The sequence below is a fragment of the Antechinus flavipes genome, chromosome 5, assembly GCF_016432865.1.
Source record: "Antechinus flavipes isolate AdamAnt ecotype Samford, QLD, Australia chromosome 5, AdamAnt_v2, whole genome shotgun sequence".
Lineage (NCBI taxonomy): Eukaryota > Metazoa > Chordata > Mammalia > Dasyuromorphia > Dasyuridae > Antechinus > Antechinus flavipes.
In genome coordinates this window covers 275,244,746-275,268,800 of record NC_067402.1, presented here as the reverse complement: position 1 = coordinate 275,268,800, position 24,055 = coordinate 275,244,746, and the positions used below count along the sequence as shown (strand labels likewise).

At 38.0% G+C, this 24,055-nt stretch overlaps 1 protein-coding gene and 1 long non-coding RNA gene across 2 annotated transcripts; one reads left to right on the top strand and one right to left on the bottom strand.

Moving 5' to 3' along the window:
- Nucleotides 1–3,307: 3,307 nt before the first annotated feature.
- LOC127564931 (uncharacterized) lies at nucleotides 3,308–8,573 on the bottom strand. Its single transcript, XR_007954393.1, has 2 exons — nucleotides 7,135–8,573; nucleotides 3,308–6,166 (listed from the first exon to the last, which is right to left on the bottom strand). It is a non-coding gene; the product is annotated as an uncharacterized LOC127564931 (long non-coding RNA).
- Nucleotides 8,574–8,896: 323 nt separating this feature from the next.
- Nucleotides 8,897–22,469, top strand: ARL1 (ADP ribosylation factor like GTPase 1). The gene is made up of 6 exons (XM_052001776.1): nucleotides 8,897–9,076; nucleotides 18,223–18,360; nucleotides 19,989–20,070; nucleotides 20,191–20,302; nucleotides 21,441–21,619; nucleotides 22,079–22,469. The coding sequence occupies exons 1-6, from the start codon at nucleotides 9,073–9,075 to the stop codon at nucleotides 22,107–22,109; spliced, it is 546 nt and encodes a 181-aa protein (XP_051857736.1). The 5' UTR covers nucleotides 8,897–9,072; the 3' UTR covers nucleotides 22,110–22,469.
- The last annotated feature ends 1,586 nt before the right edge of the window (nucleotides 22,470–24,055 follow it).

The window sequence follows — 24,055 nt, the reverse complement described above, 5'->3', positions numbered from 1 at the left end:
ACTTACTTAAAAAAATGTATCAATTAATGACAGCAATTTGAAAATAAATAAAATATTATACCTCAATGATTAGGAGTAGTAAGGCATAATGAAAAGAACACTGGACAGGTCTGGTTCCTTAGGAACTGGTTCTAATCACAGTTAAACTATTAACTTGACAATCCTAAGCAAGTCACTTAATTCACATTCAGATGCAAATGGGGGTGCTAGGAGTCGGGGAGAGTTGACAAGATGAACTCCAAAGTCCATTGGCTGTAAATCCACATGCTTATACAGTTGGAGCTGGAAGGAGGTTGTCTGGTCCACCCTCATTTTATAGATGAGGTAACTGAGGCCTCAGAGATCATATGATTGCCCAGGGCTGCACAGCTAATAAGTAGTGGCACAGGCAGAATAAAACCTGCCAATACAAATTTAAGGCTCTTTGCACTGAACTAAGCTGCCATCATACCTATATCCCAATTACTTGATTTTGTGTGGATTTATAGTTAAAACATATTAGATTCCCTCAGTTGCTTTAGGTACTTAAGATAATCATAAATAATTAATGCAAATTTTCCATTTTTCTTGAAAGCAGATTTTTTTTTTCAATTGTAAATAAGTATTACTTCCCACCGACCTGATTGATAATTTAACAAGTCAAGGGCACCACCTTCTGGTGTCTCACAAATATAACGTCTTCCTTTGAGATGATGGTTTGGCCTCATCAAATTTTGGTTCAGATCAGCATGTTTCAGGTAATAAATTAAAAATATATTTAAAGAAAGAATAAATCTTTAGTATCAATCATCCAAACCCAACAACCAATGAATCAACAAATATTTATAAAGAGATTACTATATATATCAGGCACTATGTTAAATGCTAGGAATACAAAGGCAATGAGAAATAGTCTCTTTCCAGAGAGAACGTACAAAATATACAAGATCTATACAAAGATAATATAAAAGGCACTAATGGGGCAACCAGGAAGGGCTTCTTGCAAAAGGCGACCTTTGAGCTTTGTCTTGAAGGAAGCCAGATATTCTAGAAGGCAGAGATAGGGAGGAAGAGGTGAGAGAGATGGATCATTGGAAATGATGAACAAAAAAACTAGTATAACTGAACTGTGTGTATAGGAGAGTAATGTGCAAGAACATTAAAGATAGGAATGGGACAAGTTGTAAAGAACTTTGAAGGTCAAACATAAGAGTTTAATAGTAAAGGTAATAGAGAACCACAGATAATAGTTATGTAGCAAGATGAGATTCTCCTAAGCACTTAGGAGCTCTGGGGGCTGTGTAAAGGATAGATTATCACGAATTATGGATAAGAATTAAACTGCTACTTGCAGAGTTAGCTTCAAAAACAAATAGCTTATATTCACAAAGGAAACACACATTAATAAATTGCAATCTTTGTTTCAGATTTAAGGTTACATGCATGGTAAATGACATCTAAATTGAATAAATGGATGAAAAAAAGCATTTATTAAGTGCTATTTATAAGCCCAAGTATTATATTATGTGCTGTGGAGAGAAATTTTAAAACTTAGACTGTCTCTATTCTCAAGAAGTTCACACCTTTTAAGAGGCAAGGCATTCAAAAATTCAGCTGTAGTATGGCTAGAATGTCCCAGTGATCCTCAGGGTATATTAGTAGCTCAAAAGACAGTGTCTCGAAGTCTAAAGGGCATAAGAAAAAGATAGATAGTAAATCCCAGAGTACCTTAAGATAGGACAGGCCAAATGATTAGGTCCAGTAATCTGTTTCATCAGAAATATGAGAAAAATTGACTCCTTTCTCAACCAAGCAATATGAACAATGATGTCCCTCTACTTGACTAGCAGCCTTGATAAAATATGGATAGCCTGGAGGACAGAGAGAAGGGCAGGCCTATTTCCTTGGGATTTTCTTTTTTCCTTAGCAGATGGCAAAATTAAATTAAATTAGGAGTAATACGAATAACTTTATTTCAAAATACATATATATATTAGTTTGCCTGTAGAATGGTACTTTGGCAGATCTGTGATTTCAGCATTATGAGTTTATACTATCAAGACAGATGATAATCCCTTCGTGTCTTTTCATCTTGTCGATATTTTCCCATAAATGTATTAAATAATATTAATGCCTGCCTCTGTTTTTTTCATATCATAGTTTTTACAGCTAGAAAGGACATGAGGCCATTGATTCCAACCTATTCATTTTAGAAATGAAGAAAAGTGAGAAATAATGAAGTGGAGTAACTTGTCCCCACCTACTGAGTGTCTGAGACTGGATTTAACTCCGGGTCTTCCAGACTCCAAGTCTGGTACACACACTATCCACCATGCTATGCTGTCAATCCATACCAAATACCAAAGTATTCTAGTACTGTGGGAGGAATGCAAGGGGGAGGTACTGACAAATCCATCTGTTGCTTTCTCTTGTTCTCCTTTTTTAATCACACATAGCCTTGATAATGTTTTCCAACAGAGAAGTTTATATATTTAATAGTAATGGTAACAGAGAACCACAAATATTGTATAACAGGATGAGAATATTATCTTAAACATTTTAGAAAAATAACTTGGGGGTTGATGTTTTCATGTTAATGATTTCATATAAGTTATCTTTGATTACATGCTACATCCTACTTATATCTACCAAGTGTCTTTCCATTGACTTTTAATTCTTCCCAAAAGAGTGATGATATACTTTTATTCCATTATTCAAAACAATATAGCATTATGCGGAGGATATCCATGTTTAAAAGATGCAGTGTGGAATAGAAAGAAGCGATCACTGAAAGCAGAATATTGCATCTCAAACATGTTCCAGCTTGAACTCTTTCTGCTCTTCAATTCTAGTTTCCATCTACTTTTTAGAAACCTAAGCAAGATACAGGCTGACAGATTGATTTGACAGGTGGCTGCCCTATTAGTTATATGTTATAGTCTGGACAATGAACCTACTTTTGATTCACTTTCTTTTTTACAATGAATCATTAACCTATCTCTTTCACATTATGATGGATTCCCTGAACACCTTATAGTGCTCAGGAAATTCAAATATTTTCAGCAAATCTAGAAATTCAAATATTCTCATCAAATAGGAATAATTAGAAAAACTTACCATTACTAGAAAATCTTTTTTTTTTTTTTTTAAACTTGAAAGATCTATATTTTGCATGAGGAAATAGGCTTGGATAATGTTTTGATCTCATTTCAAACATTTGAGTTTTAATCTTTTTTTTATTTGCATTGAGATGTTTAAATATAAACAATCATGTTGGGTCCACTCTAATAGAATGGGAAATGAATGGTAAAAGGAAACTGATATACAATTATTATAGCCAATGTGATTTATTTGATTTTCATAATACCTTTATTCTGAAGCTCTAAAGAACAAAAATTGTTCACAACACCAACAACCCCAAGACAAAAAAATCTAACAGGATTTTTAAAAAACCAAGAAGAAAGGAATTATAATTATAGGAGTTACTCAGAACAGATTAAGCCCTTGTTTAGGTAGATCACAGGCTGTATAAATGGTGCTTGTAAGAGGCTTCATCTTTTAAGTCATCTTCCACTCCGCACTTTCAACATTTCCTCTGTATATTCTCTCACTTATTAAAACAACTAAAAGTCTCTAGCATCACAGGAATGGAGGATGGGACAATCTAATGATCCAATTTAACATTTACTAAATACTTAATATGTACAAAGCAGATAGGTAGCTTAGTGGATGAAGCACTGGGCATGCAGTCAGGAAGGCCTGAGTTCAAATCCAGCTTCAGACTCTTACTACCTGTGTGACCCTGGACAAATTACTTAAACTGTTTACCTTAATCCATTAGAGAAGAAAATGGCAAATCATTCAAATTTCTTTATTACAAAAACTTTATGGATACTATTGGGCTGCTATGGTCCATAGGCTCACAAAGAGTTAGACACAATTGAATGACTACAAATGTGTTAACCCCTGTGTTAGGTGATGTGGAAGAAGACAGAACAAAGTTTAAGATACACAAGTCCTTGCTTTCACAGAACTTATAGTCTAGTAAGATGAGGCTATGACAGGGATAACAAATTATAAGACAGAATAATCAATAAATAAGTTCACTACAAAGAAGCAAAATGCTACATAGATTCCAGGTAGAACAGGTCATTAATAATGGGGAGAATTAGAGAAGACTTCATGGAGGAAGCTGAATTTGGGTTGGGTTTTAACAAAAATAATTAAACAAGTATAAAGCTAACCCTATTTTGATTTTATTTTTTTTAAATCTAAGTTTTGGTTTATTAGAGGTAGACACAGTGAACATATAAAAAAGGGTTTCATAAAAATAAAAGAATGTGTTATAAATGAAACAATATATAAATATCCGTATTTGAGAAAGAAAAACATTGGCTAAGAATGGAAGAAAATGATTTGACATTAACAAACATTTGTAAAAAGCAACTTTGATGCTTTATTAAGTAAAATGAGTATGATAATACAAGAAAAAATATTAGTAAAAATGAGGCTAAAGAGTCAAAAGGAAGGCTCACACTTTCCCCAAAATAAGGCATTGGTAAATAATCAAAACTGGTCATTAAGCAGTATCTCCAGTTCCTCATAAGAAAAATAACAGCAAAGAAAAAAAAAAAAATCTGCATAGTTTTTTGCTCATCTTCTCCAGGACCAAAACATTCATCATGCTGTGAAAGACCCATGGTTCATCTTGTCCCATCTTCTGTCGACCAACAAAAGCCACAACAGAATTATGGAGTCTTAGAGCTTAAAAGGTCTTAGCAGATGACTTAGTAAAAATAACAATTTGCAGATTCAATAAACATTGTTTCTCCTACATGAATTGTACTATTAGGTACAAAAGTTATAAATATACAAAGACAAAATAAGCATCTCTGCCTGCAAGGAGTATATATTTAATTAAAAGGATGCAATAGTAGAGATAAGGTCCACTCAAAACAATGGAAAGTAATTTCATGAGGAAGAGCTGTTAAAAATTGAGATTAGGAAAGCTCATACAGATGATACCTGACCTAAGCTGGGCTTTGAAGGAGATCAGGGAGCCTAGAATGCTTGTAAGAAGCACAAGGATCCTAGTAGAGAAGAAAACTGAAGATGAAAGTGACCAAATGAAGGAAGGTGAATGAAGGAGACGGGAAAGGATGGGATCAAAGGTACAAACTGAAGGACTGTCTTTGGCAAAGAGGATCACCTTGTCATTAAAGACTATGGCAAAGAAGGAGAAAATGGGAGATGATGCTTCTGAAGTATAGAGGAAAAAAGGGAACTCAAAGATGAGAAAACAAGTTCGGTAAAATGATGCCATTTGTCCAAGGTCACACAACCAATTAGTGGTTGATAGAATTAGAGCCCAGATACTTTGAGCCTCATGAGATCTAAGGCTACCATAACTAGTGTAGGAAAACATGACTATGTCCCCTAAAGTCAACTACATGCTTTTTAGGCCATTTATGGCTCTACAATTCATAAATTATCTAAATCTTTTTTAATTCCCGCACATTTTCTATCAGTATCACCTCCTGGAATAGTAAAACACAATTTTATTACTTCATTTTAGGAATGACCAAGCAGGATGAATACAGAGAGGACTGGCGAGACTTACATGAACTGATGCTAAGTGAAATGAGCAGAACCAGGAGATCATTATATACCTCAACAACAATACTGTTTGAGGATGTATTCTGATGGAAGTAGATCTTTGTTAAAGAGAGCTAATTCAGTTTCAATTGATCAGTGATGGACAGAAGTAGCTACACCCAAAGAAAGAACACTGGGAAATGAATATAAACTGCTTGCATTTTTGTTTTTCTTCCCGGGTTATTTATACCTTCAAAATCCAATTCTCCCTATGCAACAAGAAAACTGTTTGGTTCTACACACATATATTGTATCTAGAATATACTGTAACCTATTCAACATGTAAAGGACTGCTTGCCATCTGGGGGAGGGGGTGGAGGGAGGGAGGGGAAAAATCGGAACAGAAACGAGTGCAAGGGATAATGTTGTAAAAAATTACCCTGGCATGGGTTCTGTCAATAAAAAGTTATTTTAAAAAATTACTTCATTTTATTTCTCCTAAACTTACCTCCCTCAAATTTCAAAGGGTGGCCACATTCCATCTTCAGACTTTAAATTTCTTAAAAGTAGGGGTGGAACTTTAGTTTCTTTTCTGAAATAAACCATGGGTAGATCTTTATTAAATGCAAAAGATTTTTTAAAAATCTTTTTAGCCAAATCATCAGATAACTTTTTAAAAACTGGCTTGCTTAGAGAATTCTCTTAATTCTTCAGTTTGATAAGAGATTTGCCTACAAAGTGCTCAGCATAAATAATTATGAAACACTATTACCTTTTAGTTCAGTAATTAAAATTCAGTCTACCTGTATTTCCCAACCTATGGCCCACACCTAACAGGGTTGGTATTTTTGTAAGGGGATACAAAATTTCTCATATATGCATTATTTTAAAATGTATTTAGTTGTGATAAACTTTAAAAGCATTATTAAATCCATAGTGATCTTTTTTTTCCCAGTCAAAATTTCAGTGCAACTACAATGTAAGGAATTATTAAATTTTTAAATATTGGGACTTAGCCAGTTTTCTTTTGCGTTTTCAGGAGAATGTGTTTGATGTAGGTACTTGTTTTTAAACAGCCCGGCTGATAGGAAAATCAAGAGGTGTTCAGGCTTCAGGGTGGGGAGATAATAGGCAAAGAATTAACTGTCTTGGTAATGGAAGAGACTGGGTCAGTGCAGTCATATTACTATTGAGTGATACTGATATCACAATCGCCACAAAGCTATATCTTTTCAACATCAGAAATATTCAATTGTTCAACACTCACTTCTATCCCAGATAGCCTAACTGGAGGTATATTGTGATAACTTTAGGGCATACAAATAAGTGGCACTTAACTAATGAAGGAGTTGTCTCATCAGCTACACAACAGATTTTCCCAAACACATCTTCAGTGAGCATCTATCTTGGCTTTAAAGACTCTAGTGAGAGGAAAACATACTACCTACTGAGACAGCCTATTCCAATTCTGTATTACTATAAAGAGCTCATTTCAACTCTGCGCTGCATTGTTAAAGATTTTCTTTCATCAAGCCTATATCGGTCTCTCTGTAATCTCACCCCTTGCACCTTCTGTTCTCTGGGCACAAAAACAAATCAATGTCCAAAGTAGCAGATCTTCAAGTACTTGAATACAACTATCCTGTCTTCAGAGAATTGTAGATTTTCAGCTGGAAGTGATCTCAAAAGTCCATCTTGTTCAACTTCCTAATTTCTGAAATGCAAAGACATAAAATGACTTGCCCAAAATCACACAGGTGGTAGGTGACAGAGCTATCTCTATCATCTCTCTGGGATAAACACCGCTCTTACCCAAGTTCTTTCAAGCCTTACACCTTTATGTAAATGGAGGCAATGTTTTCATAAATCATTCCAAAAGACTGACATACCAAACAATGGTTACCTAGTATAAATAATTTTTTTAAAGGACCTGCATTCAAATCCTTGCTCCATCATTTGCTACCAGTGGGATCCTAGGCAAATTATTTCCCCTTTATGGACCTTAGTTTGTAAAATAAAGGGGTTGCGTTCATGGATCTCTAAAGTTTCTTCTAGGTCTGGATCATTGTTGAGCAGTCATCACTTTCAACCAAAGGACCTCCCAAGGAATTAATTGTGGATTTCATTCACATTCATTATCCTAGTGCCAGGTTAATCAGCATGGTATAGCAGAAAGAGGAATAGGAGGACCTGGGTGTGAATTCTCCCATTTAGTACCTACATAGCCATGGAAAACATGGACTTGTTTTCTTCTTGTAAAGTGTGTGCAGGGGCTGGACTAGACCGGTTCCATTCCTAGAGCCCCAAGTGTCCTCGTCTTTAAAACGAGGGGGGGAGGGGGAAGAAGGAAGAGGTGGACATCAATAGCTTTTGAGGTTCCTTGCAACTTGATTCCATGATCTTTTAAAACCATTAATCTCTGCGCCTCAGTTTCCTTATCTGTTGAGACGCATTGGTCTCTAGGACTCCTCGGTCTATAATAATTTTTGTGCCTCCGTTTCTCCACTTATGACAGGGCAGGACTCTGAGGCTCTCTTCCAGCTCCGAGCCTTTTCCTCCCTGTGCCTCAGTTTCTCCATTTGTAATATAAAGGAGTAAGGCTCTGAGTCCATGATCTTCCCCATCTACAATGTAAGGGGACAGGCTTCGAGGCCCTGCAGCTTTGAATAACCTCCCCATGCCTCAGTCTCCCCATCTGTAATGTAAAGGGGCGGGGCTCTGAACCCCGCCCCCCTTCTCCCCCCTCCGCTCTAAGTCCACGCCGCGGGAAATCCCCTCACGTCTAACTCAGGCCCTCAGGCCTCTCTCCAGCCCCGGCCTCGCGTTTACAGCCGTGGGCAGCAGGTCTCGGCTCAGGACCCCCGCAGCTCCACGGCCTACTGCCTTGGGGCCGATGGGGGTTCATTTCCGCTACACGTAGATCCGAGGGCAGAACTTAGGGAGCCGAAGTTTCGCCGCCTCCGCCGCTCCTGTCAGGAGCAGCCACCGCCTCTCAGGAATCCGAGCATGCGTGCTGTACATCCCCGTGCTGCCGCAGTCTGCGCCAGAGGCCCCACCCCCGGACTCGCGAAGGCTCCTATTCAGCGTCAGCAGATTAGCCACACTGTCTAGGCAAACAAAAAATAAAACCAAAATTTATACAGAATATAACTAAATAATACATAAAACAGTCTATAATATATAGGAATCTGTGCAATTTCTTAATTTTCATCTATTTCATTTTTCCAAATAATAAGTGGAAAGACACCATGTCGAAAGTGCCATCACCAACGCGGAATTGGCTTGGCACCACTGCGCAGCCGCAGTTTCCCTTTCTCCCCGCCCCCGCTTCAGCCGGGAGTCTGACGTGGAAGTAGCTGCTGCAAAGGACTCTCTGCCGGGGCCGGGGCTGGGGTCGGGGAGCCCGAGGAGGCCGATCGGCCGCGGCGGCGCTGAGGCCTGAAAAAGCGTTGTAGGAGTCGGGAGCCGCGCATTAAGCAGCGGAGAGCCAGCGCAGCCATGGGTGAGACTTCCGGCCGGGGGCGGGTCCGAAGAAGGGTCTCCCCCTTCCCGTTCTTATTCCCTGCAGCCCCCCTGCTGGGGGACCTCCCCCCATCCCCGAGGCTTGGGCAAGTCCTTCCCCCCAACCCATCGTGCCTCAGTTTCCCCATCTGTAAAATGGGTGGAACTGGGCCTCGAGTACCTCCGGGGCGCCTTCCAGCTCCACGACCCCGATCTTCTCCTTTACCCTTCCGCGCTGAGGATGCCCCTTCCCTCATTTCCCGCTGAACCTTCTGGAGCCAGTATCTCCTATGGAGGGGAGAGAGATGTGTGCCCCTTCGCCGAGCATTTGTGGGGGGAAGAAGAAAAGAGGGAGAGCAGGGGAATGAACGGGGCAGACATTCAGATAAATAGAGTTGGATTTTCATGATCAGCTTGGGCTCGGGCACTTTGCCCGCCCGGGGTGATTGCTCTGGTAGGGAGGGTGAAGAGAAGCAAGTTCAGAAGAGAGCCTTGCTTTCATTTATTCGATAACTGCCCAAAGAAGGGGCTTGAGGGGAAGTCCCGTCTTTGCGGGCTCAAGCCCGGGCGACTTAATACCAGGGTGACCTCAAGTTAGTCCCCCAGCATCTCCAGAGACCTGTTTTCTCGTCTGCAAAATTGTGGCGATTGGACATAACGGACTTTAAGGTGCCTTTCCGCTGTATCTCTGATCCCGTACACCCCTGGTTTCTGGTTCCAGCCCGTGAGCTTGCAGACATCTTCCTTGTGCACATAGCTAGCTCCCACACTTACAGAGGTGCCCTAAATGCAGTGACTCCTCTTGGGCAAATTATAGTCTGCTGGGGGCAAAGCTCCCTTCCCTGCTCCTTCACCTTCATCAGTATCAGCGCCTTTCTTCTCTATTCCCTTCTCTCTGGTCTCTGGAACATTTGTTCTGTTGTTAATAAATTGCCTTTTGTATTAATTCTGTGCTGTTCCTCTGGGAATTGCTCTGGATATATTATTTACATATATAGGGAGGGAGAAAGGAAAGGGGGGAGAGAGAGAGAAATGAAAATATTTGAAAATATGTCCGTCCTTAAGGATACTGGTTGTTTGGTTTTAGGTTTGAATTCTTAGGATGCAGGACAAAACATGACGCATAAGTGCTTAATAAAATTTTATGGAGTCAGTTTCCCTTCATCAGAAAAGATTGAATAAAGGAATAGATAACTCCTTGTTGAATCTGTCGTCATTTTTTGATTTGGGATTCTTGGTTTGGGTACTGATTGTCCTAATCGTCTTGGTTTGGGTATTCATTATTGTAGGTGTTCTGTTTGAGATTCTTGATTTGGGTATTGATTGCAGTAGGTGGTCTCTGTTTAGAATTCTTGGTTTGGGTATTGATTGCCCTAGATGGTCTCTGGCATTTTTAGTTTGGGTATTAATTGAACTAGGTGGTCTCTGTTTAGAATTCTTGGTTTGGGTACTGATTAACCAATCAGTTTGGTTTTCTTGGTTTGGGTATTCATTACCCTAGGTGGTCTCTGTTTGGGATTGATTTGAGTACTGATTGCACTAAGTGATCTCTGGGTTGGGATTCTTGGTTTGGGTACTGATTGTCCTAGATGGCCTCTGGTTTGGCTACCAATAGCCCTAGATGGTAGGGTATTTTTTTCCCTAGTAATTAATGGATTCCAAGATTCCCTATTAACAGCCTTAGTCTATCTTCTGCTCTCCCAGATGTTTGGCAGGTGTCTTACACTTAAATACTTCCAAAATAGAGCTCATTGTCATCCTAAACCTGCCCCCCTGCCTTCTCCCACAGTTCATTATTTTTATTCAAAGCATCACTTACACAGTTACAGTTTTAGTTCAAGTCCTCATCACTTCACAACTGGACTACTTCAATAACCTTCTAATTACTTTTTTTTTTTTTCCATTCAGACTTTTATACTGTTGCCAACCTCATCTCCCTAAAGGATACATTTGATTATGTTACTTTTTGTCTCAAAAACTTGGTTGCCCATTGCTTATAAGATAAAAAACAAACTCCTTATGTTGACATTTAGGCTCTCCATAATTTTGCTCTAGTCTACCTTGTTTTTTACTTCCTTTATCCAACCCTACTGTCCACCTAAATCCAACCCAACACTTCATATCCTGCCTCCAAATGTTTACGCAACCTGTTTTTCCTTGTGGAATTCCTTCCTTCCTGGTCTTTGCCTCTCAAAAGTCTTTCCTTCAAGACATTTAGGTTCCTATGAAACTTTTTTTTTTTAAATCTCTGCAGTTCTAAATGTTCTCTTTCTCACAACATATAGTTTTTCTTCCTTCTTTTCTCCTGATTATAAGAGGTTTGAGGATAGGGACTTTGATTTTATCTTGGTATCTACAGTATCTTGAACTAGTAAGCTCTTAATATTTGTTGAATTGAATTATACTGGGCTAGTGCATAGTGTTTTTAATCTGAAATCTGTGGATTTCTTTTTTTTTTTAATATTTTATTTTTCCAATTACATCAAAAAACAATTTTTAACATTCCTTTTTTTAAAATAAAATTTTTCATTTCTAACTTTTTTTCTTTCCTCCTTTTTTTTTTTTTTTTTTTTTTTTTTTTTTTTTTTTTTTTGCTGAGGCAGTTGGGGTTAAGTGATTTGCACAGTCACACAGCTAGGAATCATTAAGTGTCTGAGGCCAGATTTAAACTCAGGTCCTCCTGACTTCAGGACTGGTACCATATTCATTGCCCCACCTAGCTGCCCCATCTTTCCTCCTTATAATCAGAACCTTGAGATGATAGGTTATATAAATATGTAGATATAGGTTACATAAATATGTGCACTCACATAAAATATTTCCATATTAGATATATTGTGTTAGAAGATACAGAACAAAAAGGGAAAAAAAAATTTAAAAAAATTTAAAAAAAAAAAAAAGTGAAAATAGTATGCTTGGATCTACGTTCAGACTCCATAGTTCTTTCTTTGAATGTGGATAGAATTTTCCATCGTGAGTCTTGGAATTGTCTTGGATTATTGTATTGCTGAAGACTTAAATCAATCGTGATTGATTATTGTACATTATTGCTATTACTATGTATTATGTCCTGGTTCTGCTTACCTCACTTTGCATCAGATCATGTAAGTCTTTTTTTTCTGCATTTTAGTTATTTGTCATTTCTAATAGGACCATAGTATTCTATTACATTCATAAATCACAATTTGTTCAGCCATCCCCCAACTGATGGGCATCCTTTCAATTTCCAATTCTTTACCACCCCAAAAAGACTACTCCAAATATTTTTGTACTTCCAATTTTTATGATCTCTTTTGGATACAGGTCTGGTAGTAGTATTGCAGGATCAAAAGGTATACAGTTTTATAGCCATTTGGGCATAGTTTCGAATTGCTCTCCAGAAAGATTAGGTCAGTTGTGAATTTTTTTTTTTAATTGATAACTATTTCAGTACAATTGGTTTTCTTCATAATCTTATGTATTTTGTTTTATGCACTTAAAAAAATTATTCTGAGAAGGGGTCTATAGGCTTTCCTAGATTGGATCCAAGAAAAATCCACAAAAAGAATTAAGAGCCTTAGTCTAATGGAAAAAGAACTGATTTAGAATCAAAGGACCCTGGTTCAAATCCTGAACCTACCATGTACTTAGCTGCATGAGTTCAGCTTGTCCAAGCAAGCTAGCATGGCCTCAGTTTCATTTGTAAAAGAGATTAGACTAAAATGGTCTTTAAGACCCCTTCCCTCCTTAGATCTGTGATAGTTTGTCACTACAATGCTCAGAAATCTTCAGTAGCATCCTATTCATTTTTCAAAACTGATGCTGTCTGGCTCTTAGCCTTCTATAGAAACTTCTCAGTTGCAGCCAAACTTAATGTCTACTCCCTGTTCCCACATCATGCTTATTGCCTTTGCTTGTTGTTCACCAAAGCTAAAAACAGCTTTAAAAAATATCCTAATATCCATTTTAGCCCATAGTAATTTCAACCTCTTCAAAACTAATAGTTGTATTGTCCATATCATTCATTTGATAATTAATATATTACTTTAGGACATCTTTATTACTTACTGTATAGATGGTAACATTAACTCTGTCTTCTCAATTAAATAATAAATTTCTTGAGGGTGGGGACTCTTTGGTTTTGTTAGATTTCACATGTTGATAATGACACAGCCTGTAGTTCTGCTATCAGAAGCTGACTTTGCCACATTTTCTGTTGTTATTAGAAAAAATATTTTCTTAAAATTGGTCCAGCTGTCGTTTGTTAAGCACTTATTGTATTCCAGGCACTGTACTAAATTCTGGAGTCACAAAGAAAGGTGAAAATATTGTGCAATGCTGCCTTCAAGGAGTTCACATTCTAATGGTGAAAACAACATAAAAAAATTACACATACACAAACACACATACTTTATGGAAAGGCTCTCACAGCGGGGAAGGTAAGGAGAAACCTCCTGCAGAAGGTCAGATTTGAACTAAGTCTTGCAGAAAGCTAAAGAAACTTAGCAGCCAGAGGTAAGTAGGAAGAGCATTCCAGACATTGAGAGCAGCCAAGTAAAAGATCAGAGTAGTGCGATGAAGCGTCGTGTTTGGCAACAGTAAGAATACCAGTATCCCTAGGTCAGAAAGGATCAAAATGTTGGAAAAGCTCATAGTAGTGCAGGGCTTTAACTACCCCACACAAGATCTTGAAGGTGACAGGATCCTATCAGGTTACACCTGATGTTTATGAGAAAATCCCTTTGTTGAGCTGAGTGAAGGATGGATGAGTCTGGGGAGAGACTTGAGATCATTGGATAATTATCACAGAAGTCTAGATAGGTATGAGGGTCTGTAGTCTGTACAAAGATAGTGCCGGAGTTCTGGGAGTGGAGAAAAGGAACCACGTAAGAGATGTTAGGACATGTAGGGATGATAATAGCCATAGTTTGGATATGAGAAGTGAGATAAGAGTCCAGAGTATGAGCCTGGGTGACAGAGATTGGGGATATCTTGATTATAATCAGAGAGAAACTTCTGAATATTCACAATCTTGAATTCATTAAACCAACTATATTGTTATTACTCATAAAAACCTTTAATAGGAAAATACTTCTTTAGCATTCATTCAACATTCAGCACATACGGTGTGCATGCAGTACATTGATTTTACCAGGTCCTTGGGGAAATGAAAAATTTACGCAATGCTGCTATTAGAGAATGTTGGGATATGACAAATGCACATAGCTAACACAAAACATTACTACATAAGGACCTTAAGGGGAATAAAAACAAAGTTTTAGGTGAGGGCAAAAGAGGAAAATTATTTCTAGTGGAGGAATAAGGACGCTTTTATTAAGTGTGGAATTTTTTATTGGGTATTAATGGAATGCTAGGAATTCTGCAGGTGAAAGGGAAGGGAAGGGTGAACAAAGGCATACCTGCAAGCCCGGAGTCAAAGAGTTGGAACTTTGCTTTGGCAGTAAGCCAAAGAATTTGAATTCTGCTTAGGGATTTCTGAGCAGGGGAATGTTATGACCCTGGTGTGGTAAAGGACAGATTAGAGATGGGACAAGAGTGGGATTGGGATGACAAGGATCTGTTTGAAAGTGGTTGGGACTCCATTCTGGGGAGTAATCTGGAACTATGCCCAAAGGGCCATCAAACTGTGCTTGCCCTTTGACCCAGTAGTGCTATTACTGAGCCTGTATCCCAGAGATTATAAAGGAGGGAAACATTTTCCACATGTGCAAAAATGTTTGTAGCAGCTCTTTTTGTGGCACCAAGTTGAGAAATGGCTGAACAAATTGTGTTTTTAACAAGTTGATTATAGAAAAGCCTAGAAAGATTTATATGAACATTGATTCTCAGCAAACAGAACCAGGAATACATTGTACACAATAATGGCAAGAATGTGCAGTGACCAGAGGTGTTTCTTCTCAGTGGTTCAGTGATTCAAAGCAATTCCAACAGACTTTGGACAGAAAAAGATCTAAGGAGAATGTGTTCACTTCTTTTTTCTGTTTTTTTTTTTTCTTTCTCCCATGGTTTTTCCCTTTTGCTTTGATTTTTCTTTCTAAACACCAAGTAATGTGTATTAAACATAAATAAACTTATTACAATAAAAAAAAAAAAAAGGTGATTGGGATACTGAGGAAGAACAAAGTCTGTCATGTTGATGAGAAGATTGGATAGATGGTTACCATGCTGCTGCCTTCTGTAAATACAGTGGCACATGGAGTTGGTTTTGCTTTCCATTTTGTAGAAAGGAGGATGTCTGTCATAAGCTCCCTCATTTCTCTCTGCTGTCCTGTCGATGTTTTTGTTTTTGTTTTTTGGGGTTTTTTTTTTTTTTGTTTGTTTGTTTGTTTTTGCTGAGGCAATTGGAGTTAAGTGACTTGCTCAGGGTCCCACAGCCAGGAAGTGTTAAGTGTCTGAGGTCAAATTTGAACTCAAGTCCTCCTGACTAAAGGGCTGGTGCTCTATCTACTGCACCACCTAGCTGCCCCTGTCCAAAAGGATTTTCAAAGCTTGTAGTCCAACCTTGGAATTCCTCTTTACTGGTAGATGTCTAGAAAGAGCAGTCTCTGCTTACATTCTTCACTTTTCCCAACTCCGTTATTTAATTGTATCCCTGTAAAATAATGATCTCCGTTTCCAAACTTTTGCTGTCACCAGTGCTCTCCTGATTGTGATCATTCCTTACCTTTGGACAACTGCTTGGTGCTCTGCTTTTACTTGGTTGTTTAACATGTTTCACTCCTGCTCTTTCTGCTCCCTCTCCAGGTGTCCCTTTTTGTCCTCTTCCCACCTTCTAAGTAAGGATGGGTGTTCCCCCTCCACACTCTCTAATCCTTTTTCTCTCTGTGTGATCTCATCTCCACCTTTGACTTCAGCGGCCATCTTGATGCAGGAGACTCCCAGATCTCTGTCTCCAAACCCAGTTTCGGACATTTCCATCTAGATGATCCTAGTTGGGGTACCCCAAATTAAATTTACCTTTTCCTCTCAAAACACTCATACTTCCTCCTAACTTTCTATTTTCTGTTGAAGATAGTTTGGCTTCAGAATCTCAGAATTATTTGGGATCCTTTCTTTGTCTTATACCTGTGTCCAGTCAGATGTTGAGTCCTGGTTAGTTTTACCTCAGAGAGATCTTTCCCAATTGCTCCCACTTTTCCACTCCTCCCACTGCCACCACCCTAATTCAGGCTGCCTTTACATCTTGGCTAGAGTATGGGAGTGGCCTCTTATTCAAGCCCCTACCCCCAGGCTTCTATCTTTTCCATTTCATTCTCAAACTGCCCTCAAGAAACTTGTGACTTAGTGGGGAGAGCTGATATTTGTACACAGCTCTCCACAAGAGAGTGCACTCAGGCACGTTCCTAGTTCTCTGCCTGGTGAAATCCTTTTTGTTTACAGCCGTGAAGTCTTCCATGTTCCCTCAGAATTGATCCTTCCTCGTGTGGCTCACTCGTGCACGCAGTCATATTCTAATTTGATTACAAATATTGGTCTGCGTGCCTCAATCATCTGCCAGATTACATGCTCCTTGAGGACAGGGATGGTGTGGATGTTCATCTGTGTGACCCTGATGCTTATCATATCATATATTATAAGGACCTAACCCTTCACAAATGCTGAAGTGAATTTCCCTTCCCAGAGATAGGGATATCATCAACTAAGGCATCCTCACTTTACTGGCTAGTTCATCTAACTCTCATAGGTATATATTTGCAGTGTCAGTTTGGATTCTATAAGACAAGTAGAGCTTTTCCTCCCTTTGTCTATAAAGTCTGAGAATCAGACTCAGGGTTTTATGGCAGAGCTAACTTTTTTCACTTGTAATCCTTTTTACCCAAGAAATTTTTACATGACTCTGAATATATGGGTCATAAAATAGGAAACATTTAGTGATAATAATTCTTTGATATACATATATATCATTCATGTATACATGTAATTTTACAGTTCATTAAAGAAAGCAAATTTCCTTATTAATGAGATGGATTGTTTGTTTATTTTTATCTAAGGAATTCACCCACTCAAAATTCTTTATGTAAAAATAAAAAAGCCCCTTAAAAGAAGCCATTCTTTGACTCATTTGCCACCTAACCTCAATCCAAACCTAGACCTGTTAAAGACCTTAGCTTAAAAGGGCCAATATCTCCCACTGCATCCAGGCCATCTCCAGTCGTCCTGCTCTGGGTCACTGAGCCCCAATGGCTCTGGAGGGGAAAGTGTGGCCCAACCCTCGTCATTTAAATCCAATTCATTTGTATGTCATGGTATAGCATGGTCCTCTTCCACAAGAAAGATAAACATCAATATAAGGAATTAAATTGTTGCGGAATATTTGATACTGCAGGAGATAGAGCATTCAGAAACCTTTTTATTGTTGCCAAATTTTGTGTGACATCCCCCCACACACATACACACACACACACACATTCAGTTTATGGGTCTCCACCCATAGTTTACAAAGTGTTGTTTTATGGCAGTGGAGAATAGTGTTATTAAAATCAAAGTAGAAATGGATCCTTAGTGGCTATCTGTTGATGTAGACCACAAATTAACACTGTGTTTCATTATATTTTTATTTTCTTAAATGTTTCCTAGTTACATTTTAATTTGATTGGGGAATTGGCTACTTCTGGTAGAGAAGAATTTCACCTATTAGGAACTCCTTGGCTTCATGGAGCATTGGAAATCTCAATTTCCCAGAAAGATCCAAAGCAGAGGGATCCTAGAGAAAGGGGTGCTGCTGAGTGATGCCTGTTCCTGAAGTTTCTTGGCCTTCTGTAGCTTCCTCTCCTAAAGTTATCAAATAATCTTAGGCTGTGGTGCCTCAGCAGGGACTCAGTTGCAATACTTAGTGAGATATATATATGGTAACAGATAAGAGTTGGTTGATGAATGAATAGCCTGCAATTCAATGTATATAAGTGGGAGTGATGGGTAATGAAACAATGCCTTTATCCTTCATGAAATGGAAACATTTTAATCCCCCCCTTCCCTTCCCCCTGATGAAACTGAATTTAAAAGTTTAAGCTGTTGACAGCAATATTTTTTTGGGGAAAAAATTTTAGTTGATCCTTTGAAAGGAAAGGCAGAATTACAATCTAATCAAATGTTTTCTTTTGTAAAATCTAGTCCCCCAATTAATATGGAATTTATTTATTTTGGTAGGTGGCTTTTTCTCAACTATTTTTTCCAGTCTGTTTGGAACTCGGGAAATGAGGATTTTGATTTTGGGATTAGATGGAGCTGGAAAAACCACCATTTTGTACAGATTACAAGTTGGAGAAGTTGTTACTACTATTCCCAGTAAGTAAAACTTGACTAATTTCTAAATCATAAATATAATATAACAGATTAGAGGAGTGTGGAATAAGATACTTGTTACATATATGGAGAAAGGAAGAGGTTATAACCAACCAGGAGATAAGAAGATGATAGCTTGAAAAAATAGATAATTTTGATCACATAAAATTAAAAAGGTTTTGCACAACAAAACCAGTGTCCAATAGACTTGTGATGGAGAGAGCCATCTGCATCCAGAGAGAAGACTATGGAGATTGAATATGAATCACAACATAGTATTTTCACCTTGTTTTTATTATTCGTTTGCTGCTTATTGTTTTTTTCTCTCTCATTTCTTTTCCCTTTTTGATCTGATTTTTCTTGTGCAGCATGTTAAATGGGGAAATATGTTTAGAAGAATTGCACATGTTTAATCTATATTGAATTACTTGCTGTCTAGGAGAAAGGGGGAAGTGGGGAGGGAGAAAGATATGGAACACAAGGTTTTTTGCAAGGATGAATGTTGAAAATTATCTTTGCATGTATTTTGAAAAATAAAAAGCTAGTATTTTTTTTTTAAAGCAATATAGGGAAAATTATAAGGAAAACTGGGGAAAAATTTTACAGTAAATTTCTCTGATAAAAACCTAATTTCTCAAATATATAAGAAACTGAGCCATTCCTCAATTGATAAATGAGCAAAGAATATTAACAGGCAGTTTTCAGAAGAAATCAGATCTATCTATAATCATATGAAAAGTTGGTATAATCACTACTGATTAGAAAAAGGCAAATTAAAATAACTGAGGTGACACCTCACATCCATTCAGATTGGCTAGCATGAGAACAAAGGAAAATGACAAACGTTAGAGGGGCTGTGAAAAACAGGGACACTAATCTAGCTGATGGCAATGCAAACTTATCCAACCATTTTGGTGAATAGTTTAGAACTATGTCCAAGGGGTAATAAAAATGTACATAATACCTTTTGATCCAATAATACCAGTATTAGTCTGTATCCCAAAGAAATCAAAGGAAAAGGGCCTGTGTGTTCAAAAATACATTATAACAGTTCCTTTTATGATTGTGAAGAATTGGAAATTAGGGGGAGGTCCATTAACTGGGGAAGGACTGAACGAGTTCTGGTATATGAATAGGATGGAATATTCTTGTACTATAAGAAATGATGGGGAATGGTTTCACAAAACCCTAGGAAAACTTATATGAAGGGAGTAGAACCAGGAGAACATTGTATACGGAAACAGCATTATTGTATTATGATCAACTATGAAAGATTTTAGTTACTCTGATCAGTATAATGTTACTCTGACCCAAGAATATTCCAAAGAACTCATGATAACAAAATGTTGTCTACTTCCAGAGAGAGAAGGAGAACTCTGAGTATAGACTGAAACATACTTTTTTAAAGTTTTTTTTTTTTTTTAATTTTTCTTGTTGTTCCCCCTCCCCCCACAACATGGCTAATTTTGAAATAAATGTTTTGCATGATTTTGTATTTATAATTGCTATATTTCTTGTCTTCTCAATATTTAGAAGAGGACTGAAAAGAGGGAGAAAATTTGAGACTCATTTTTTTTAAATGTTAAAAAATAATTTTTTTAAAAGAATTGCTGATTTGTTTTTTCTTTTAGCCATCGGTTTCAATGTTGAGACAGTGACATACAAAAACCTTAAATTTCAAGTCTGGGATTTAGGAGGACAGACAAGTATCAGGTAACAAACAATTTGTTGTATGGTACTAAGACAATTATTTAGCTTATCAAATTTAATAGTTTTGCAAACCATAAAGCTTATTTCAAATTATGAGAGCTTTTACTTTTGCATTTTCTGCAGGCCGTACTGGCGATGTTATTATTCAAACACGGATGCAGTCATTTATGTCGTAGACAGCTGTGATCGAGACCGAATTGGAGTTTCCAAATCAGAGTTAGTTGCCATGTTGGAGGTAAGAAAACCTTCATCCATCTGTGAAAAATGTTTCCTTGTGTTGGGTTGCTTTGGGGAGGTGTGGTAGGATTCTCTCTCTTTTTTTTTTTTTTTTAAAGAAATAGGAAAAAGTTATTTTTCTATAAAATTGTTCATACTTTTAGAATCTTAGCATAGGAAAGAACATGAAAAGACCTTGGTTCATCTTCCTTGTTCCACAGACCATACAATAAATTCCCTGAGACAAGCAGCAGCTTAAAGGCCAGTTATAAGTGTCAGAGCTGGGAGTCAGGCAGAGAGGGCAGGTTCACTTGCCAATTGGCAGCGTAACCTGCAGAAAACCCAGACCATTCTCCTGGGGCCCAGGTAGCAGGCACTCAATACACTGCCCTGTGTGAACCTAAGCTTTTTCTGTGGGTCTGATATCCCCTCCAAAAGTATTTCTAAAAGAAAAGTTAAGCTTTCAAAGGTCATGCCTTCATCTAAGCATCATGTAATAGCTATAAAGTTTTATTGGTTCAACTTTTTAAATTTAGTACTGCTAAAAAGGGAACTTTCCAGAGAACAGGATCAGCCACTGGGGATACTTAAGGTTTATGGTCTAGACCATCTTATGTAGGAAGGAACAAGTTTTCCAAACAAAAAGACATTTCCAAGAATAGAGTTGGCTTATATGATATTGTCAGACCATTGTTGGCTGCTTCCTGGGTGGAAATTACAAATTTTATGGCTTACATCACTTTTAATTTCTAAAAAAATTTTTTTCAGTTGAAAAGTATTTATTCTTTCACCTCACCAAAAAAAAAGAAAAACAAAATACTTTTCAGTTTTTTATGAGGTAGCTTCACATTTATAAGAACTTTTAAAATTAAATTCTGTTAGAGGTACAAGGAATTTACTCAGTTTCACCCTTTAAATTAGGTATTTATGAGATTTAAATAAGTTTATTTCCTACAATCTTATTACACAAAAACTTTTGAATAAGGCATATTTATGGTAATGGAGTTTGATTTGTAGAATCTAGACCTTGAGATGTTTTAACCTCAAACTTCCCTTACATTAACAGAAATAAGCATTTTTTTAAGATTAGAGATAGGATTTATCAGTCGGGATTACACTTGTGAAACAGACAAATTGTATTTATTCCTTATCTGTAGGAAGAAGAGCTAAGGAAAGCGATTTTAGTGGTGTTTGCAAACAAACAGGACATGGAACAGGCCATGACCCCCACAGAGATGGCAAATTCACTTGGACTTCCTGCCTTGAAGGATCGAAAATGGCAGATTTTCAAAACATCAGCGACTAAAGGCACTGGCCTTGATGAGGCAATGGAATGGCAAGTGTCTTCCGCAGAGTCTTTACTATTGCGATGATGGCAATATGGTGTATCAGCTCCTCCTTTCTGGCTTGGTCCCATCCTCTGAGATTGGAATTCTGTATCCCAAGAAACATGGCTTCTAATCAATCATGGAATAGGACCAAGCCATATAGACCGAACCCCTAAAGTAACCTGCAAGACTTCCTGATGGATAGCTGCAAGACTGTGGGATTGTAGAGCTGGGAAGGGGGAGCCAGGCCACCCCTTGTTTTTTAGGCAAGGCTGCTGACTTTTGCACTCCCTGACTGCTATGTCTGTGTGTTAGCACACGAGAACTCTCGTGGCCACGATTATACTGAAGGGGCTGAGAGGTTTCAAATGTGCCCTCCTAAGAGCTTGGTTTGCAGGGGAATGCTGACTACTCTGGGGAGCACATTTGAAGTTTATCCTACTAAAATACGTGTTCTTTTCTTACAGGTTGGTAGAAACGTTGAAGAGCCGGCAGTAGTCTGACACAGGGAAGGTGCATCAGGCTTCCCTTCTGAAACAGTCAAAAGAGCCACACACTACCATCAAATGTTAATAGTTTCTGGCATATACTGGACTGACTGAAACACGCGTAATATCGAAAATAAAAGTCTTTGTTCAAGGGATATCTTATCTTGATTGAACCAACTGAATGTCTATTCTGTATTATATAATCTTTTCTTTCCTGTTTTGTTAAGATAGAGTCTGTTCATTTGTATGGAATTTCTAGCCAGGTATGGTCCTTTTGAAAAATGCATCCTTGTTGGAATTAAAATTTAATTTTGGAGTTAGTGGCTGTAGCTTGTTTGTTGTAAACACTAATAAAATATCGTAACTGTCACTGTAGAATGGATTCTTTTCTGCTGCTGTTATCCCCGGGCAGGTGGGCCAGAGCTGCAGCAAAGCAAAGAGCTGCTGATGGGAAGGGGAGGGAAGTGCTAGAACCCACAGATCGCCCCTCGGGATTGTCTCATCCTTCCTGACCCCATACAACACAGAGTAGGCTTGTGTTTATAGGCCTTAGAATCACCTTTCAAATAATCTGTAATCAGAACTCTGGAGGCCTCTTGGCAAGGAAAGTACCATAAGTCTCTTAGTGGATGACCCAAAGCTCTTATGGGGGGGGAAGTGGAGGGGGGTGCATACTCCTTTATTCTTTCTCTCCTTTGTAAATCACCAGGGATTCACTTTCCTCTTCCCCCTCATCAGGCTAAGCAACAAGGTACAACTGTAAGCAGACTGAATACATAGTCTCAGAAGGGACATTAGAGATCAATCCCCCTCTTTTGATGTTTTTGGGAACTGAAACCAGATGTAAAATGACCTACCTAAACCCACAGGCATAGCATTCAGATTCTCCCTCCAAACTCAAGTCTTTCTTTGTCTGTAGCATTGTGGGTTTTGGGGGTTTTGCCAATTTACTGGATGTGAGGTCTTGATTTGCATTTTTTGCTTATTTGACAGCTGGAACGTTCCCACAGTTAACAGTATACAATTCTTTTGAGAAGTGTTCAAATCTATCTAAGAATTCATAGTAATAGGTCGGCCAAATGCGTCCAGTGCGACAGTACCTTGAAGACAGTATGTAGGCAGTCAGGATTTTGGGAGATGACAAATAAGATAGAATCAATTAAATTTATAAATTGCCTATTAACCTTTGAAATGAAACTGAACAACTCTTCCTAAATGAAGTTCCAATTCTTGTAGTAATCACTATAAATTCAACATGGTTTGTGTAGACTTCTTTGAACCAGTTCTAAAGTTGTTAATTATCCACATCAGAAATGTGTCATCTCCCAAATTCAGGTATATTTCTGGGAATCGACAACACACCAGACATCATTATCGACCCTGGAGAAGGCCTAGCTTTAACCTTTCCCCATTTCTGGGTGTGGTCACCTCTGGACTGATTGAAAGTTTTGTAGAGTTGTCCTCTCTGAGCTTGCAGTAAATTCTCATCGAGTTCAGTGGCCAGAATTTGAGGTTTTAGAGTTCCTGATAGCCTGGAATGTCTATACTGAGTGTCCTTGGACTTTTTTCAAACGCATAATACATATACTAAGAATTTGAATAAAGGATTGATAGAGCCAAGCAATAGAAATGTCCATAATTCAGTATGAATTAAGGGCTCAGGAGGCCTGGATATTTTAATCCCAACTCTAGCTGTATGATCTTGGGTATTCCAGTAGCTTTGAAGCTTACCTATAAATACCAGATGCTAGATTTAGTATCTAATTCATTAAATTAAATTGTACTCTGCAGTTAAGTTGTTTGGGGACAGATTATTATATAAAGAATTGGACACTAAGATGATTATTACTATTAACAATATACCTCAGATATGAAGTTCTCAAAAGAATTGCATACAATTAACCATATGAATGTTCTAACTCCCTAACAAGCAATAAAAATGCAAACCAGCCTTGA